This window comes from Anopheles coustani, chromosome 3, assembly GCF_943734705.1.
Source record: "Anopheles coustani chromosome 3, idAnoCousDA_361_x.2, whole genome shotgun sequence".
NCBI lineage: Eukaryota > Metazoa > Arthropoda > Insecta > Diptera > Culicidae > Anopheles > Anopheles coustani.
This window is the reverse complement of record NC_071288.1, coordinates 95,240,361-95,261,021: the sequence shown is the minus strand read 5'-3', so window position 1 is coordinate 95,261,021 and position 20,661 is coordinate 95,240,361. Positions and strand designations below refer to the sequence as shown.

At 44.8% G+C, this 20,661-nt stretch overlaps 2 protein-coding genes across 2 annotated transcripts; one reads left to right on the top strand and one right to left on the bottom strand.

Moving 5' to 3' along the window:
- Positions 1-4,660: 4,660 nt before the first annotated feature.
- Positions 4,661-5,571, bottom strand: LOC131271969 (chymotrypsin-2-like). Its single transcript, XM_058273566.1, has 3 exons — positions 5,514-5,571; positions 5,027-5,442; positions 4,661-4,957 (listed from the first exon to the last, which is right to left on the bottom strand). The coding sequence occupies exons 1-3, from the start codon at positions 5,569-5,571 to the stop codon at positions 4,661-4,663; spliced, it is 771 nt and encodes a 256-aa protein (XP_058129549.1).
- Positions 5,572-8,010: 2,439 nt separating this feature from the next.
- Positions 8,011-8,941, top strand: LOC131259715 (uncharacterized). Its single transcript, XM_058261288.1, has 2 exons — positions 8,011-8,250; positions 8,315-8,941. Exons 1-2 carry the CDS (start codon positions 8,011-8,013, stop codon positions 8,939-8,941), a joined length of 867 nt encoding a protein of 288 aa, XP_058117271.1.
- The last annotated feature ends 11,720 nt before the right edge of the window (positions 8,942-20,661 follow it).

Sequence of the window (20,661 nt, the reverse complement as noted above, 5' to 3'; positions counted from 1 at the left end):
AAACAGCATTGGCAAGAATCCAGCTGACATAGGAAGCAACCCGAGTGTAAACGTCAGGACGTGGAAATCCGCAGGGTTGTGGAACCCATGAGACTACACCGTGTAGTCCTCCGTTGTGCACCAGTGGGCCACCCGAATCTCCTTGACAAGCGCCTTGACCATCCGGATTGGTGGTGCATATGGTGGTGGTGAATACTGTTAACGCTTGTTGGACATCGGACCAGGCATTGTAGCAATCTTGGAAAGAGATAATCTCCGTGTTGAGGAATTGCAGATGATTTGGAGGACCTCCTCCCGTCTGAAAAAGAAGGAAAACAGTGGATTTATTAGCATTTACACGAATCATTCCTTTCTTCGTTATTACCTCAATTGCGCCCCATCCAGAAACAACGGCCTGACCACTCGCTGCAGAGTGTGCAGCAATCGGCATCGGTTGCACCGCCGCGTTATAAGTGATGTAGGGGCTCACTCTCAATAGATTGATATCATGTTCAAAAGTATCTGGATTGTAATTTGGATGGTTGATGATCCGAACTACATTGTGTGTAACACCTCCGTTGTTTAGGAAAATTGATCCCACCACTACAAATTTGCTGTTTGTTGCGTCCGGGTCACAGTGAGCCGCCGACAAGATATAACAATCGTTGATAATCGTTCCGCCACAGAAATGACCCATGTTAGCATCCCTTAAAGACGCTTGGTACGGAAACTGGTTCGGTGCCGCATTTTGACCACCTACGATGCGTCCAGAATGACTATCGGGAACCTTAACTATGAAGATAAAGAGTGTTTTAAAAACTCACAACTAAACGACTTCTATCAGACTACTTACTCCACCCGAGAGCCGAAGTGGCCAAGCCGATGGCGATCAGAATGCTCACACGAAACATTTTCTTGAACCGGCTTTCGATTGAATGACTTCCTTGCTACCAGAGATTTCTTTTATATGCCCTTGTGCCTTGACGATATGTGCAATACAATTATTGCAAAGTCATATCCAAAACACACATTTCCTACAAGCAGCAATAGTTTTTAATCGGTAAAATTTCCAGGATATGATACTCCATTTCCTTATGTCACCCAAGACGTGCACTAAAGAATCGGTGATAGACCAAATCAATCTAGGTTATCTCCATGTTTTATGACAGTGACATCCTCGATGAACGACAATGTAAACTACGTTCCCCATATTTGAACATTTTCGATGAACTGATCGCCGGGCTTATTGTTTATAGATAAACAGCAAATGAATCTTGTGCCACATCTGTAGTAATCATAGCCTGCTTAATTTTAACAATTTATTGTTATTATTGCGAAAGTTTTACATCTTTATTACGCATTAACAAGGACTCTTGAGACTCATTTAGCTAATCTACAATTTAAACCATGTAGGCACATACATATGTAAATAAATCTGCGGTACCTTGTCTAGATGTTACGTGTTTCTTCTTTGTTAGCATAACGACCATCTACGGACATGACTGCCCCATTAAGGGTTTACGAGACTTGTTTCCTTTCTGTACGTGGATAGTCACTGCCTTTTCAACTTTTACAATCCGAAAGCCCAATGTTTCAAATTAATCCGTATTGTTCAGTTAGTTTTAACTGAGCATCGGATAAACTTACTCCCGTTAACACTCCTTGCCGTCGTCCATGCCATGATCCTCGGCTATTGTGCTGCTGATTCGTTCTTTGAGCAAACTAGCTCAACTGTTGCACCGATTACCTCGCCTATCTAGCAATTGTACCACATCGTGTGTAACATCTCCATTGGCTAGGAAAAATGAACCAAACACTACAGGTTTCGTCATGCCCGCCTGCACAACAGACATGAGTCGCACCCGCCTGCCTTAAAGTCGCTTGGAATGGAAAGTAGTTAGGTGCCCCATCTTGACCTTCTGGATAACTATCGGGAACCTTAACTATGAAGTATAGATAAAAAGTGTGATGACTTCTATGAGATTACTTATTCCAACCGAGAGTCGAAGTGGCCAAGCCGACGGCGATTAGAATGCTTAGGCGAAACATTTTCTTGAACCGGCTTTCGATTGAATGCCTTTCTTGCTACTAGAGATTCCTTTTATATGCTCTTTGTCTTGACGACATTTTATTGAAAAAAACTCGGACAATCACACATTCCCTACACGCCTGTTGTCAATTTGTAGAATTTCTAGGAAATTGCACCCCAACACCTAATGTTGCACAACTCACGTGCACTAAGGAATCGGTGCAAGGATCAAATCAATCTAGGTTATATGACACTGACATCAGTGACGTTCGCCACAATTTTCGCGGCGATTTGAACATTTTCGAAGAAATGATCTTTGACGCTGTCGTTTGTCGATAAAAATCGAACGCTATTGCTCCTATTTTCGTATTCTTTTTATTTATAAGTATTTCTTTTCGCTCTAAATAATGTAATGTGTATTTGTCACTTACAAACATAACTTTTAAGTTACCAGACTTGCTGCTTTGCCACAATAATCTAAATTACAGCCCTCAAACCTTCCTATAGAAATTTTAAAAAAATAGTAATTACTTTTTGTAGGATAAATCTTTTGAACCTAGCCCAAATATTAATACGTTTCTAAGAATGTAACATATCTAAATACGTAACTCCGATTCTATCGTTTGATTTACAGTGTTTTATAGCAACTTTTGAAATTTGCTAAAGCTCTGATGTAATTCTGCGCCAAAATGTAGGCAATTAACGACGCATGATTTTTGAAATTTGAGAACATTACATTATTGTCTGCTTCTTAGTTCTCCTAACTTATTGTGTAGTTTACCTCAAATCTTCTCTCAATCACATCCCATAAAATATGAATACAATTCTTTACATTCCGTTCATTTGGTGTTATATATAATTATATAGTTCTATCGGTTTCCGTTACCAAACGGGACTTTGTCAAACGTGGAAAACCGAGGCTGACGAAAACCGGGACCAGACTGTACATTGTTTTTCATTGCACTTTCATTCATGGCATTACGTCATACGAGAAACTTTGGCGCCGTCGAACCACGTGAACTCTACTCGATACTAAGCTTGCTATTAAGGACGCCAATGTTGCTCTGATTATAGTTAAACTACTTTTAAAACCACCCATCAATGGTGCCCTCAAATGGGATAGCTTATCTTTTATTGTATAGAAGTTGATCTAGCGCGAAATTTCTGGTCATTGTTTCGAATTGCGGACGCGTCAAATAACTACCCAAATGAAGACAACGAAGTGCGAGAAGCAAAAGATAGAGTTAATTTATTGCACTTTTTTGTATGCATTTCTAGGACCAAGAGACGAATGACCAATAAGGTCAAAGTCTCTAAAATCTAAGGAGGTAAAAGAGTAAATGAGGCCCCGGCCGCCATGTTTTCGATCGTGGCTACACCTCTTGTGAACGTTTAAACTGAATGTATGCAATTGGTGATACATTAATTCGTTAAATTCAACCTACGAATATTTGAACCGTAGTGTGTACCGTTAATTTCTGCTACGCAATCAACCTAGGGTGTGCGGTATGAGGGGGGCCCACGGGCCCCGCTTATTTCTGAAAACTATAACAAACTCTCTTTTTCGGTAGACCTAGCGCAGTCCGCTCGCTGCGCTCGCTGCGGGCGCGCCGCCGTTTCCAAATCATTTCTTCGGCTAAACTCATTGTTTCATGCTGTCCATCATGTGTGGTATAGTTTACTTACTAGTAACTTAACATGTAAAAGTATGTTAACCCGCATTCAACCTCCACTGCGTGATTAGTTTAAACCGTTATGTTCTTTTAAGCGAACCGTTAGCGTTCAAAAATCGAAACGAATGCATGTGTCGCGCTTTGCATAGCTTCAGGCGCTTAATGTGAACCAGCAGGAAGAGGAGAATCTAGCCCGGGGCCTCATTTAACCCCTGGTCACAGCGTTTTTTCCCATGGGAGAGATAGGAGCTGTCATGGGCTGTCACCGCAGACGCAAGACCTTGCGGTTTCTGTACTAAAAAATCAAACGAGTTTGATTCTTGCCGCAGACTCTTGCGTTTTTATATGTCAACAGTAAATATTGTTCCTAGTAGACTTTAATGAGATTGTATGCTCACATAAGTGGTATATTCAAACATAAAAGTATTATTTTTGGCAAAAAGCTGTGCTCGATTGACAGATCAAAAACGCAACCGCATGCGGTTGCGGAAAGCTGTGACCACAGGTTTACTCTTTTACCGTCTAAACTTGATATTTCTACTAGTACACACAGAAGTCTTGAAAATTAATGGATACCCCGTACAAAGGATGTGCTGTTGAGCAATAGTCTATTCATGCATTAACGGCGTAATTTTCTCGGTGGTTTAGAGCGTTTCAAACATATGATACTGTAGAATCATATTATCTTATTTTCGCTTGTCATCCCGTGATACTGTACTAACTGGGTCCTACGACCGATCTTACCTAGGCTTTCCCCCGCTTCAACAACAGACATACACTTTTCTCTTACAGTGTGATTGGAACAACAGCTGTTGCTGCTATGCTGCGCATACCCAGCAAGGCACACAAATCTTAACGAAGGCGTAAGGCGATTTTGCTCGAAAGTAATGTTGATAAAAAGATCCTTTATTCACTACAAATCAATTCCCGTTCGCATGATCACAATCAAATACATGTCTTTAAACGATCTAACGACCATTTAGACAGCGTTGGCCTGGATCCAGCCGATGAAGGAAGAGACGCGAGCGAACACATCAGGCTGGCCAAGTCCGCACGGGATGCCCCACGACACAATACCGTGCACAGCGCCTCCCTGAACCAGCGGGCCACCGGAGTCTCCCATGCACATGCCCTGGCCGTTCGGGCTGAGCGTGCAGACGGTCGAGTCGAAGATGCGGCCAGCGTTGCCAGTAGCAGTATGGCGATTGCGGCAGTCAGCCAGCGTGATGATCTGGGTGTTCAGGAACTGCAGGTGGTTCGGGATACCAACGTTGGCCTGACAGAGAGAGAAGAAACGGCTCGATTACAGCAGATGCTTGCCGAGAGCTTCATGCAGTGGACTTACTCCGAGCTGACCCCAACCGGAAGCGACGGCACCACCGCCGGTGACGAAGTTTCCTCCGAGAGCGATCGGCTGGACAGCGGCGTTGTACGTGATGACCGAGGCGGTCTGCACCAGCGAGACATCGTTGGCGAGCGTGTTGGCGTTGTAGCTCGGGTGGTTGACGATGCGGGCCGTGCCGTGAGCAATTCCGCCAGAGTTCAGGAAAAGGGCTCCGACGACGGAGACCGTGTTACCGGTGGTGCGGCCAATGGTGCAGTGAGCCGCCGTCAGGACGTAGCGGTTGTTGATGATGGAGCCGCCGCAGAAATGGGCATTGCCTGCCGAACGCAGCGACACCTGGTACGGGAACTGGTTGGTTCCGGCGTTCGTTCCACCAACGATACGTCCAGCCCACTCGGTGAACTCCGGGGACAGTACTAGAACGACGAGTAAGCGATTGATTAGACCCAAACGTCTCCCATGAGTCCTTGGGATGTCGTGTACATACCGTTTCCGAAGGCCGATACGGCCAAGCCGATGGTGAGCAGAACGCTAAGACGGAACATTTCGATGAGCGGTTTCCTACAGGATGAAAGTACCGTCGCTACTGGTTGTTTTTATATACCACCCACCTTATCTAGCCTAGTGCTAGAGGGTGCTAACCCCTAGACACCGCGGAACGCCAAAAGTCCAAGGATTTGAAAAGTGTGTAGCAGCGGATTTGATTTATTACGGTCCAGTTATCGGGGCACTGATAAGAAATAAACACACTCTCAGAGGTGAATGGGAAGGGGGAATTGACCGGGGGATTTCCCAGAGCACCTATCACCCTAGGGCTATATACTAAAGTATGTCCAAATCAATTGGCATTTAGTAACCTATTCTTGTTTCTCTATCTTCTATCTATCTATCTATCTATCTTCTATCTATATCTATCTTCTATAATATATAAAATTTAGCAACTTGTAAGGTGTACGATTGTACAAGTCGGTAGTCTGCTGCAGAATTAGGAAAACAATTCCAAACCAACAGTCCCGCAACAGAAGAACTGAATTAGCGTCTTCATGCGCTTTGTTCTCGATTTGAAGTCACTAACTTGCCACGGATGTTTAGTATTTTCTTTTTTTTATCCACAAATATGGAAGATGAACAAAACTTGCTAAACGTTTTTACTTTTGACATAAAGTACCGAACAGCTGTTCCCATTACATAGCATTGATTGCTATAGCAACCAGCTTGATTTGGGAAAGTGTAAGGATACTTGGATTATCAAAATACTTTTCAAGCTGAAATTGTGTTTTGAAGCAATTTTAAAATGAACCGTAGCACCGGGCCCAGGCCTTATGAAATACTTTCAATAGTGAAGATGCACAAATCAACCAGAACGCAATCCAGAGCTAACTCCGATGGAAAAACACGCAGAAACTGAAGGAGATGTTTGATAGACAGTTTTTAGCAAGAAATAGTTTCAAAGCTTCCTAAGATTGATATGAAGTCGGACAGTACCGATTTCAATGGTTTGAAAAGTGACCCAACTGGACGTGAAATAAAATGTTGAATGAATGTTACACTTGACTAAAATTCCATATTTCACCTCCTAGATAGCTTTCCCATAAAAACTACATAGTACAGCCCGTGCAACCGGGCAAATGAGCTAATAGTAAACAAACTCCGTTACAGAAAAGGCAAAGGTAAAAAAAAATGTATACAATTTATCTCAATTATCCATCGAAATGGTAGATTGTAAAAGTTTTGTTTTGCCAAAAATAAAAGCGTAACTCAAATCGAAACGTCATCGTTGACTTATGGCGATAAGTTGTGCGTTCGTTCGATGCATATCTGTATTTTTTTTTATATAGGTCTCGATGACCGACATCAATTACGGAATAACCAACAATGCCACACATGTAACGACACCGATCACTACTTGTTGCACTTTTAACGGCTCGTGGCGTGGCGAGGACGTTATCAGTCCGATCAAAGTGATACTACGACGTCACGGGAAATGTCGCTTCCAGGTTACAAGGTGAAAACCCGTTCCCGGCCCCCCCTCGGCTTTGAATCAATCTGGGTAGTCAAATTGCACGCGACAGTTACAACTTTGGAGTCACTTAGGATGGCCTAAAAATAGTCGCTAGTCAACAACGCCATCAGTCTAGCGAAATCGGGTCCATTGTAGAAGCCACCGAACGATTGCGGTGTCGAACCAGTTACTTTTTACGTGGTTTCTGCAATTGCAAAATAATGTCGGTTGTCGATAGCACGCTGATAAGCCAAGGAATCTGAATTAAGCAATCGGTAATCTTACGGAGCTTAGCCAAGATTATCCGTTATTGGAGGTTCATCGTCGGTCGTACTGATAAGGGGTTATCCCGAATTGGAACAGTGGTTGAGGCGTGATACCGAATTAAGGGTTCAAGTTTTGGGAAATTCTCACCATGGAGTTGTATATCATTTAATCTCGTATTCAAAGATGACTCAACCGATATCCGATAGTAGCAATGTTTTCTCTATATCTCTCTCAAACATGTTGTGAAGTTTGCAAGGCGTGGGACAGAATGGAGGAAAATCAATTTAGCTCCCTTAACCCCGGTGGGGTGTCAAGGAACTGCTTCAAAAGTTCTTGAATAAATTCGCCCGCCGCTCCTTCCCACTTCCCTTGGAATCAATCCAACTCACCCGAAACGAATGAAACGGTTATTTCTCCCCCGGGGGGAATAACCCGAAACTAATCCAACAGAGGAACGTGCACCGTACGGCATGGCGCGAACGACAATCGCACCCGGATGCTAATGTGTTGTGTCGCAAAAAAAAAAACGGGTCAAACAAAACTTTCCTACGCCTCCGTCGTCCGGTGAACTTCCAGTACATATACGGCGCACATACATTGGGACGCCTAGCTGACTCCCACCCCCGGGGATCCTATCGATCCAACAACGAATCAGACCTGGGGCGGTTCGGGAATCAAAGCACCGGGCACACTTCCTGTGCAGCAGCTCATCCATATGGACGCACCCGAGGCTTACGGCTCCAGCGAGGATCCAGAAGTGCGGCAGGCTTTCTCTGACAGTATCCTGCACATTTTACGGCCCTTGTCCGTGCTCGAGGTGGCGTCCAGGGTAGGTTCACGGCAGGGCAAGCTGGACCGTGCCTCGCCGGATGGCTCCGACTCGACCCGCAGTGCGCTCTCGGAGCCATTCTCCGATCTGGATGAGTCGTACATCCTGCTGGATCAACGGAAAAAGGTGAGTTTTTGCTGCAACACTTCCGTTCCCAGCCGGATTTAACAACTGGAGTCCCGTGTTTCAGAAACCCGGCAAAGATGACGGTGACGACATGATGTTGCTCAATCAGTTCACCTCCGAGTTCCGGCAGGTGTACGACCAGCTCGTCAGCGACAAACAAGACAGGGTTGAAGAAAGTATACTTCCTCCGGATGACTCTCCAGAGGATGGGATTCCCACCTCGGACGAGCCGATACCCACCGACTTCGGAGTGACGGACACGGACAGCTTTAGCCCACAGTTCCAGAGCTACATCGCTGAGATGCTGCGAAAGTGCGACCTCAAGTATCATCTAGACGAGAAGAAGAAGCGACTCGATCAGCACCGACGACGCCATCGGCGGGTGCGGAAGGTTCAGCCGGTTGATCCGCGCGATCCGTCGGAACCGGCCGAGCGGGACTCGCTCTCCGGCATGTGGCGAATGCTGGATGCCGTCTCCGAACCCAACGGGTTCCCCATCACCGACGGGGAGTACGACCTGTACGAAGACGAACGGTTCGAGTGGCTGATGCGGGAGAAGCTTCCCTGGCATCGGCTGGAAGTGTCGAAGAAGAAGTGCGAACAGTGGCTCAAGATGGGCCCAACAGTGACGAAGGCGGACGAGCGCCGATCCCGCGAGTCTCAGCGAGCCTCGGGACATCGGCGATGGTAAAAGCGAAGGAAAGCCCAATGCTCAGTCAGTATTAGGAACCGTTGTGTGGTAGGACCTTGTGGAAAAGACGAAAAACTCTCATATTGGTGGTTATGGAATTCCATAAACATTAGTATTGAGCTATATAAAATATAATAAGCAAGAGCTTTGGTTTATCCACTCAAAATGCTTTCGTTTTACTTCTGTGAGAGAAAATGTTTGGGAAATATTGACCTTCTACAGCAGTGATGTCAAACTCGTTTGACCTCGCGGGACACATTTTATCCCAAAACAGGTTTGCGGGCCAAAACGTAGAATTGATTGGATTGATGAAAATTTGTTCTTATTTGTGTGTTTTTATACAAACACTCAATCATGTTTTACACTTTCATATTTTTTTATATTGTAGTACTTGTTATAAAATTTACAATTTCGAATAAAACAGACGGTTTCTTGATCTATCGTTTTTGAAATTTTAACGAATTCACATCAAGTTTATTTAAATATATGTTGCAGTTCCACACTATTGTGCATTTTGGTAATGATTTTAGAAAAGTAAAGCTGGATTTTTACTAAAGCCAACTTATTGCTCCACATCTGTTATTTTATTTAGAATGCTCTTGTAGTTCATCACGTTTGTTTTCTATGAACCCTATTTATTCGCTTGTATTGAAAAATCTGTGTGAAATCTTTGCTCTTGTCAACCGCTATATGTCGGCGTGATGTTGATCAAAGTAGTATATCACTTTCTTATAGAAATTGTTTAAATTGATGTTCGTTCAGTTCTCTTGCAATTCGCAGTTCTTGGAGACATTCACAAAAAACATATTGCTATTCAAACGAAAGCTAATACTGAATGATCCAAACTTTCGATGTATTGTTTTAAAGGGGTCGCGGGCCGCATCCAATGGGCCGCATGTTTGACATCCCTGTTCTACAGCAATTATTTCTATCTGAGCAAATGACAAACAATCCTTGAGTTATTAAGTTATTGCTGAACATTTGATTTAAGATACAAATCGATCGAAGCGTGCATCGTTTTTCAATGTCTTACGATCAATATGACTCGCTTTAAAGCCAGCATCAGAAAGCCACCGCCGCCGCCGGAGCCTGAAAGTAAACTCTAACGTGCCTATTCGAATTAATTAAACGAAAACTTTACGCTCGTGCCAGCGAAGCAAAAATGACACTGCTGGGAAAAGTATGCTGTTTGTGATAAAGCCACGTCGAAGGAAGATGGTACAGGACACCGGTGCGAACGATGCGAACGGCGCTTCCTCAATATCCTGCTGACGTGACGTGACACGGTACGGTGTGCCGCACAAAAGCATGCGGCAAACACACGCACGTGGCGATCGTGCGTGCGTGCGTGCGTGCGACCGACAAACACGCCAACACAAGACCCTGGTATTAGTAATGCTGGGAAGCCCCCGGGCCAACACACATAAACCTGCTCCCGGTTGGAAATGACTCAACGCACCGGCACAATCCATCGTCTGCCGGTTTGCGGCAAGCAACAACCGACCAACCGGCATTCGACCGAGGTGTGAGGAAAAGGAAAACACAGGGAAACGTGTGCGCGGGACGAACTTTTCCGTCCTCCTTCCACCTGCCTGATTTTACGATCCTTTTTAAAGCTTCCTGCGTCCCTTCCTTGGCAGCTTTTTACTACAAAATTTTCCCCACCAGAGAAGACACACAAAAGTGCAAAGTACGTCAGTGTCATTCAGATATCAGGGGAAACCGAAAGCCCCGGACCCGGTTTCGGGGCGAACAAACGAGAGGGAGAGCGATGCTTTTGTTTCGTTTCATAAATTTAATCAAAACTAATGACAACGGCATTAGTATGCCAAGTCAGATTTTGCCAATTAATTCAGCACTGCGTCTCCTGGTGGGGTCCGGTGAGAGGGGGAAGTGGTGGTATCGAGCCTCGAGTGAAAATTTATTGAAGCGAGAGAAGACCGGGAAATCTAAAAGGGCCATGCTTGGGCGCTCTTTTGCAGCAAAGGAAAATAACAAATAAGTGGCATTTTGAGACACACTTCGGTACATGCGGGAAAAGGATGAATGGTTGCCAAAGATACGAAAAGATAGAAGAAAGAAGAACGGCATTTTTAGAAACCATTTTTAAAATTTTATCGATTGTCGATTTTGTGAAAAAATGATTTGAAATTGTTTTATTAAACTTACATGTTTCACAAAAACAAAACTCTAAAATTAATCCCTCCTTCTTTCAGATTTTGGTCGTACATTTTAGAGGATTTAGAGGAAAAATCGATTTATGCTCGTTGTTCAAGAGCTTTTTGTCCCCCGTTTTGCATGAAGCACATCCAGTGTGAGCTATTTTTGGAATGTCGACGCCATGAAAAGGGTCGTCGGTCGGGGAAACGTCGTTTGTACGAATGCAACGGATGTTGCAAATGTGTTGCATCGTGGTTCGGGACACTCTAATGATCGATGGAAGGTACTTCTAGCCTTTCGTCAGGGGCAGGACATTACCGGGAAAACTTGTAAAGTAAACTTTCACCGGGAAAAGCGATCTTAACCAAATGCGTCGGGGCGGAAACGAACCGTTCCCTTTTGGGACGGTTCCCGTTGACGAACGTTGGAGCGGAATTTTTCGATAATTAGTAACGGGAGATGGATCCACTTTTGTGAACATCATTTTGGACCCCGAAACAAGGTGAATAAATCAGTTTTATTGATTGGGATTTGGAACGGAAAAACGGAAATATTCCTAATACTTGTTTTATTACCAAAAGCCACAGAAGAGGGGTCGACGTCCAACCAACGACCTGGACGGTTCTTTCGGTCGTGGTTTTGCGGTCATAAATGGTGGCCAACGAGCTTAATTGAATTAAACCATCACTGACCGACCGCCGGATGCCGAGCCTTCCATCAAGCAGCATTACATCATTCTTGGCACTCGTTAACCAGCTACGGATGAGTTCTGCCGTAAGCCGAGACCGGGCTTTCGTGGACCTTCATTCTTCCCCCACGCATCTCCCCACCTACCCCATCGAGGTGCACTTGTCAAGATTGTTCGCAAATGTTTCGCTTTTACGAGCCACATCCCCCCCTCCCCCAAAAGCCACCATCTAAGCCCGGAAGCCCCGGCGAAGTACACAACTCGGCACAACTTTATGTTAATTGTCATAAAGGATTACAGCGGAGCTGACGGTAAAGCTGATGGTTGACTCCGTCTGTGGTGGTCCGTGGTCGGTGGAAAAACTCCTAACTTCAACCCTCCCAAGCCAAAAGGGACGAAGTGGATCCGCAAATCGCTGACTGCACGCGGCGTTGGTGTGAAGTGAAGAAAAAGGCGACCACCGAAATATGAAAGTGAGTGTTGTAATTTATCTTGATAATTTATGAGGTGTCGCTTCCAACCCCCGTGGGTGGAGCGAGTGAGCGGGCCGGGATTGAGGAAAGCGCCCCAACGTCTAACCGACTCATTTATGGAAAACGACAACGAGCCAAGGGATTAGGCAACTCGACGTAACCGCAAGATGAAAAACTACGACCAACGACAACGCTCTTACGTAGGAAAACCCCCGCGCAAACGTATGCTGTGTTGCTCGCGAATCGGAACCAGCTCTCCCTCAAAAAACCGGTGCCAATTTACGTACTTACACTGAGGCAAACACTGGAAAGTGCACCTGCACTTACTAAATGCAAGCAAGCTTGCGGGAAAACTCAAACTGCGGTTGGAAATTCTACGTCGGACGGGATGTGGAAATCTTTCCAGAACCAGCCGAAGACTCACCAAAAAACCAACACCTCCCCGACGTTGCCTGCTTAAGAGGATTAGGAATGCGTTTTTGGTGGCAGTTTAAGTTCGTGCTCCCCCCCCCCCCCCCCCCTTTTCCCCGCAGGGAACAAGTTTCCCTACCAGAGAGCGAACCAAAAGCAGCTGCGCAAAAACCAAGCCCGGCGGACTCATGAACACGTTCTTCCGTTTGTCTTGACCGAGGCGTGCAAGAAGTTGGGAAAAGCGGGTGTGTGTGTGTGTGCTTTTTCTGTTTGCAATAGTTAAATAGTCCTTTCCCCGGGCAAGTACTACTCAGCACAAGATTTTTGCAAGACAATTCACTTTGCTTAACATGCAGGATATAATGGAGCCCGCTGGTGTGTTCAAAGTTTTCCCGTGCATGTGGATGAGGAAAAACCCAACCGTAGGAAGAAAGGTGGAAGTATTGTTCAACACACGCCAGAAGCGCTCTCGTGTTTAGATGAAAAGAAACTCTACTCGAACGACTTTCACTTTATCTGAATTCAAAAAAAAAATCCTGGACGTAGAATTGAGTGAATAATTCAATGCTTTGCTGGTTTTCATTGGGAAATAGCTTTTCATTTGACCATTTCCTTTTTTTTTAGTTGTAAATGTACTAGCCATGCTACATTGTATGAGTCGAACGAAACCCAATTGTGTGAAAGAAACAGTTTTCCTAGTGGAATCAGTGTTCAACCAAAGCCTTTCTTCTCAATAGCCACCTACGGAACGTATTGCAGATCCTTTTCAGAAGAATCTACGACCGCATGTGGGAAGAATCTTTTCCTAAAGGAATTGTTTATTTTGCCTATGCAACGTGTAACATCATTTCGCGTATCATAACCGCAAGCTTCATTCAACAAAACTCCATGGGACCTTGAGCTCGTTTGCGACCGAGACACAAAACGACAAAAGATACACCTGAACACAAGCGTTTCCCAGGATAGACATTCCACGTCAGTCATGTGAGATGCATGCAAAACCGCGTCAGTTTCAACGTTTGAGAGCTTAACATCTTTTGTGAAACATTTTTCCACTCCATCGACCATTGGAAGACGAATGACGATATAATCTTTTTTTGCGAAAAGTATACAGAATCCCTTCACCAATAGACGTCCCATACCGACTCAGACATGGCTACATCCGGATCGGACAATTGAAGTAATTTTATGCTTCTTTTTATCTTGTTTTGGTGGACTTTTGTACAATGAGCATCAAAAAAAGAATTCATACGATAAGCCGGTCCAGACATGAAAACAATAAATGAGTAAGGAAAGCTTTACAAATGTCCTTCTTCGGGAACAAGAACTATTCACTCGCGGCCGCACACAGACACACATCCACCAGGAAGGAGTTTCTAACCGGGTTTAGAAATCGGGAACAAACGGAAGGCAAAGTCAACTGGCGCGAATAAAATCGTCACTAGATAACCGGTGTCCTTATGTCATTCGCAAATAAAAACCAAACCCAGAGACGAAGTGGGAGAGGAGAAGAAAACCCTCCCCCAGCGAGGACGAAGGGAAGTTTCGCCGGATTCTGGTCCCCCCGACATTCGGGGCCCGGATGTGGCTTTTTCTTTTTTGGAATTCACATTTTCATCATCGAGATCGGATGCCATGCCATCGTGGATAGCCCCGGGTGAGGAAGGAGGGTGGGGATGTAGTTGAGAGTTACGAAAGAAAAATATGTTGGACATACATTTTTTATCAGCCACCCACTTCTCCCACTTCCATCCTCCGACCCGAAGGATTTCTCTCCCATGGAAATAAAAATCATCCACACACGCACACGTCCTTAAGCAGCAGCCAAAGGGAAGAAAAGCAAATGGAACATAATGGTGACGGGCCCTTTATGCGGCCTGCTTCTTCTCCCCGTGGCAGAGTGGCAAGAAATAACGATCTCACAATAAAACCTCGTCTCGCAGGGCGATACCAACGCCAAGCAGCCACCTTAACTCTTTGCAGCAAATTATGGTACGGCGAAGTGTTAACAAACTACGCGAGACCGTGTCCATTTGTTTTTTTCCCTTTTCCCTGGAATCGTCAGGAAAAAGACGCCAGCCAGACAAAGACACACACACACACACGCACACCTACCCGTCAAAGTATGCAAATTACAGCAAATAAATTCTCACGCCATTCCATGTGCCAAGCAAAGGGCGAGGAAAAATATGGAGAAGCTCATTCAACGCCGGCCGTCGTCCCCTTGCCGTTTCCCGAAGCGAAGGATACTCCAGTCCGTCTTCCTGTGCCTGGTTGAGATTGGGATCGCCAAAGCCAACCGCATGCGACCGAGGGGTGTCGTGCTCGTGCTGATAAGACCAAGCGATGCGGGGAAAAGCGGCAAATAAAACAGGTGAAAATGAAGATACATACACAACTCGCACCGGGGCGCTGGCAACAACTAGAATGTTAAATAATCAAAAAGGCATTCCTTGGCGTCGTCATCGTCGTCGTCATCGTCGTTATGTCACTTAGTCACAGCGGGCCGCCAGCGAGACGATGTTTATCGTCTGCCGCATCTCACTGCCGGTGTCTGCAATTGTGTCACCGAGGATCCGGAGCCCAGCATTCCATTCCGCTCATCATCCGACATTCCGGTGAACTTCTGCTTCACGACGCAACGGCTGAGGAAAACACATATCTAGGTAAGCATGTGTTCAACATTTCCCAACCCAAGGAGCAAAATTTTGGACGCACACAAACACACACGCCACAATGGCACATAACAAACAGAACGATCGCATCAACCGAGATGGCATGTGGTACGCAAATCAGAGATTTTATGAGAATTGATAGCTCGAAAAGAATGTCGAATGACATAAAAAAAGGGGCACTAAATTTGCATCTTTTCAGTACTTTTCATCCCGGCACACCTTTATGGCACGACGGTCGTCACCATTACCTTTTTTCACCAAAAGATCAGATTGATGCATCATCATCAACATCATTGGCACCACCAGGCATACGGTAAGGGAGGGGAGGAGGGCAAAGGTAATATCCATACATTTTATTAATATTCATTTCCATCGGCTTTCCTCTCGAGAATGGATGCAGCCAAGGTTCATCATTGAATTATTAGTATCAAACTTTTCCAAACGGCCTCCCTAATACCTGGTGTAGAATGCCTTAAAAAAACGGGAAATATAATTTAAGCCACTTTTTTACATTCTAACTAAAAAAATGTGTGTCCTCTACCTCTCAAGGGACCAGATTGAATCATAAATTAGTCATCAATATCGTAAAGTGTGACCACTTCAAACATTTCCTGTGTGGGACATAAAGTTTTAAAGCTTTTCGTTTATTTTCCTCCCCTTTTTTATGGCCCCCGAAGAAACGACCAACCATTCGCTAGCGAGGTGACCCGAAGCTGTGTCTTTCGGTGAAGTGTGGTTTTTGGAAAATGTCTTAGTTTTCCCCCCGCCAACCCGCTCGAACCGATACCCGGGCCGAGAGCAACAGGTCGAACTTCTCGCGGTTGCAAGAATGCACGCTTCTTTGCCTGGCATCTTCTAACCAAATTATAAAAGCGTACGTACGCTGCTCGGTTGTGGTTTGCACTTTACGGAAAAGTTTGCTAGTGGGGCTGCGTTTTCTTGGGCGACACATGTGCAACTTTGGCAAAGTGGCTCCTGTATGAACAGCTCGCGAAAATAAACTGTCGGTGGGAAGACAAACAAGCGAACAGACGGACAACTAGCTCAACGTAAATACAGTGCTCCGTTATTACCTGCTCCAAAGCGGGGTTGGTTGATTTTGGTGAAAAGCTTCCTTGGCGAACAGGGAACGAGCTTCTGTCAACGAGCACGCAACCCGGGATGAGTGCATTGTAATGCGAAAAGAAACTACACTCTGCATCCCTTCACACAATGTACTCTTGCTTGATGCAATCGCTTTTTACCCCAGGTCCTTTTAGCACGCTTTTATCCCTCGCCTTCCCGGGCTGGCGGCTTCCGGTTTTGTTCTTCTGCTACAAAACGAACACACCTCTCCCACGTAGCTTAACCGTGATCCCTTTTTCCACCGCCTCGTGGGACAGTAGTTTTCCGACGCGTTAGCCTTAAAACGATCTGGCAAGAGTGAACGGAACCAACAGACCCTCCTTCTTTCCCCCCGGCCGACGAGAGAAAGGTGGTCGAGCAAGCCGAGAAGATTTCCACGCAGCGTTAAGATTCGTAGAACCGACAGAAACACTCCCCCTTCCCCTCTTCCCCCCCATTGGGGTGATCCTGTTGTTGCTGGATTCACGATCTGGAAAGATAAATTCACGCTCAAATTGTACCGACGGGACGGGAGGACATGACAACGGGCCCGAAACCCTGGTAGGGGGAATAAAAGGCGGAAAATGAAAAGCAAAACACACATCTCCCGGACGGCCGGAAACCAGACGTCAACGGAATGGTATATGGAATAGAAATTCCTCTCTTTCTCTCTCAGGACATTCCTTTATTCCCGAGGCCAACCCCACGGGCCCCATCCGTGCGTGAGAGTTTTTTTCCCCAAAACACACGTTAGGTTGGCCACCAACATCATCGTCGTCGGGTAGATAAATTATACGCCATGTCCACCCGCTCCATCTGACACTCCTCCCCGGGGGGCGGAAATCAAGAAATGCATAAGAAAACTGCACTTCCTGCGATCGCATTTTGCTTTTCCGCTGCGCCGCACATTTCAGCTCGGCACCGGAAGCCGGCCAAATGCACTGCACTCACGCCCGTACGCATGTTGAAAGCGTTGAAAAGATCTGCTTCGAAGCAGGAACGCAACGAAAAAAAAACCAGAGTAAGGTAAGCTCGGAAAAGTTTCCGGGAGCCGTTGCGAAGAGCTAACTCATTTCGCTGCATTTCGGCTCGGTGAATAATCTACAAACACTTGTTTTCCGGCATCTCTTGCTGTTGGTTGGTAGGAAAAAAAAAAAACAAGACAACCACCAACCACCCACGGTGCCTTTCTCCATCCATCGGCATCGTTGTCGACATATTGTTACTATGAGAAAGTTTTCCACTTTTCGGCACTCTCATACACTGGAGGAAACAAGAATAGCACCACCCTGTTTTTTGCCAATATTTTTTATATTTCCATAAAATTGGAGCTTTTTCGTGTTTGGTACGTTATTACAATCAGTTTCACAACTTTCCAGTAGATTACGGTCGCTTTAATGCGGAGAATTACCATTTAAACCGAAAAAAACCTAAAAATGGGGAGGAAATAAAAATAGCACCACTTTGGTTTTCTGTTCAGCAATTGAAGATATTCTAACAAAACCTCAATTAAAATAAAGTTTAATCATTTTATTAGTAAATATAAGCTTATTTGTATCTAATCCCTTCAATATGCTGGGATTTGGAGGTACAAAATACATTTTTTCAGAGAGTTCTGCTCATGGCGCTCCCAGCATTCACGAATACGAATTAGCACGTAATTGTTGCTTCATTGTTTGACATTTGAAGTCAACCACGATGACCATGAATAGGCCAAAGGTTTTTTACGCGATTAGGATACAAAGAGCCTGCTGGCCACCTTGATAGCTCCATTCTTATATCAGGAATTCAGCCTGTAGTTAACATCAACTCATGGAATCCGTTATATTTTTATTGGAAAACGAAGTCTAAGCTCATCCATGTTTAATTTTGTGCAATTAATCTTGTTTCTAGTATATCAAACTTCATTCTCAGTCAGATGCATGGCAAGGTAAGCTTTCGTTGCAGTGAGAGAACTCCCCATATCAATGGTTTAACACCAAAAACGTTCGGGCTCATTTTAACACCAGGTTCTTGTTGAAGATCTAGCTAAAAGTATTGTCAAAAATGTAGGAAACCAAGAATGAACTTTATTTAGCCTGAAAAGAACTTTTTTTCATGCGTCGCTGCAACAAGTATACCTTAAAGCGAATTTGAACCGATTCAATGCATGTCGCTCTGTCATGTTGGACTTGCGGAATCTTTGTGGCTACTTGTAGTTTTCCCCGTTCAACGTAATTTGCTACAAACGTCTTATTGGCATCTTAAGTTGAATTCTGCATGATTTAGAATCACTATTCGTCCCTGGTTTGCTCCTTATTTATAAATTATTCGCATATCCATCTCCGTCAGCTGGGTTTTACTCCCGCGTTGGTCCTTGTGGCCGTCGTTACCGGAATGTTTCATCAACCCTACAGCTATGATATGTAATCGGAAGGTTTTTAGAACGATTTTCAGGGAACAGGCCTCTGCTACCATGGTCAGTTTTGATGTTTAGCTCGGTTTTAACGAAGCGATGCTGTTCCTGACCCATGTCTTCTAAATGGCTAGGAAAATCAAATAACACACGACTAATAATATTTAATTTCTATAGTTTAGGTTCCATACTAACTACTAATATCTTAAAAACTCATTTAAGATTATTAGTTTTTTAAATATCTTCAATTGCTGAACAGAAAACCAAAGTGGTGCTATTTTTATTTCCTCCCCATTTTTAAGCTTTTTTCGGTTTAAATTGTAATTCTCCACATTAAAGCGTCCTTAATCTACTGGAAAGTTGTGAAACTGATTGTAATAACGTACCAAACTCGAAAAAGCTCCAATTTTATGGAAATGTAAAAAATATTGGCAAAAAACAGGGTGGTGCTATTCTTGTTTCCTCCAGTGTATATCGATGCATAAGGATGAAGTATGCCTTCCGCTATGTTCAGAGGAGGTTTTATATTTCTCCCTCAATTTTTACGTAGCTACTTTGTTGAAACTCATCAACGCAACTTTTATTGTTATTGAGGAGATTTATCGAAAATTGATAGTGGTATTGTGTATGTTGAGTTATCGATTACAACTTCAACAATCTAGTAGTCTATAGTCATCTAGTAGTCCAGTCTGTTCTGAGCGTGGAATAAAAGAGGATTGTAATAAGCGATGTACATAACCAACAGTGTATTGGTTTTTACCGATTACCTAATTATGGTTAACTCAAGGATAAGCGCTAAAGCATGACTAAACAAACACAAATGAACCAAACTGGAAGATTAGCAAATGATGGTACATGTAATTTCCATCCTTCCATTGGAGATTAGTACCCTCGTGTGGTCATATCAATCCCGAAATGTATGCACCTCCATTGCACAAGCTGACAATTTAACGCCCATCGTGATGCACCAAGGCGTTAAAGGGCGCCAAAGACAGTGAAAGAAGACCCACGCCGATCCGCGGAAAACCGCAACCGTTACATTCTAATTGCCTGCTACTATTAACAGTGTTACTCCCGTGGCCATGGGATGCAACGCGAGCGACCGAAATAATGCAGATTCCATGTATCGAGGTTTATAAGACGACCACGACATCCTTGATGACGACACGCCGAGGCCGGGGCGCTGGAATCTTTTCACGCTCGACATGGCACGGCCACAACCGTGCAGCACAAGCACTTGCATCCGCTGCGAAAGGATAATGGCGTAAATGCATTATCCAGGCTGCGTTCCGGCATCTTCACGCTGGATGAACAACGACAGCGACCCCAATTGGCAAACCGGTCCGTGAGACGGTGAGTCATCTTGTCATCCCCCTTCCAGTGCATCCACTCATCATGTTTTTCATACCCTGCGATGCACTCAGCAAAGGGTGCACTTTTATGCTGCACAAGCCGGGGTTAAGATGGTGCTCCGGATTGCACGGCCCTTTCTTTTATTACTTCATCGCGCTGTAAAGTGTGGCCCTCAAAGGCTTGAACACATTGCAACTGCCTCACGACGAGTTCATGAGATCTTGCTTCGTCCTTTAGGGATTTCAAAAAAAGGAAGGAAATCTTCGGGCAAGACGGCAGGCTAGTTACCCTGAAATGCAACCAAGTGTGCGGATGAAAAATTGGACGAAATGGAACAACCAAGTTCGTTCAAAAATGTATCCGCATGATCCGCACCCATGCGCTCCCGGTCCTAGTCCTGGTCAATTATTCATCAATCCATCCATCTATCCGCAATCCGACAAACGGTAAGGTAAAGTAGG

What these genes read in the sequence shown, in the direction of transcription:
- LOC131271969 (XM_058273566.1), bottom strand. Translation starts at nt 5,571, where the DNA reads ATGTTCCGTCTTAGCGTTCTGCTCACCATCGGCTTGGCCGTATCGGCC. An exon ending in CGTATCGGCCTTCGGAAACG is followed by an intron (nt 5,443 to 5,513) that starts GTATGTACACGA and finishes TCGTCGTTCTAG; the next exon opens with TACTGTCCCCGGAGTTCACC. An exon ending in CCGGTTGGGGTCAGCTCGGA is followed by an intron (nt 4,958 to 5,026) that starts GTAAGTCCACTG and finishes TCTCTCTGTCAG; the next exon opens with GCCAACGTTGGTATCCCGAA.
- LOC131259715 (XM_058261288.1), top strand. Translation starts at nt 8,011, where the DNA reads ATGGACGCACCCGAGGCTTACGGCTCCAGCGAGGATCCAGAAGTGCGG. An exon ending in TGCTGGATCAACGGAAAAAG is followed by an intron (nt 8,251 to 8,314) that starts GTGAGTTTTTGC and finishes CCCGTGTTTCAG; the next exon opens with AAACCCGGCAAAGATGACGG.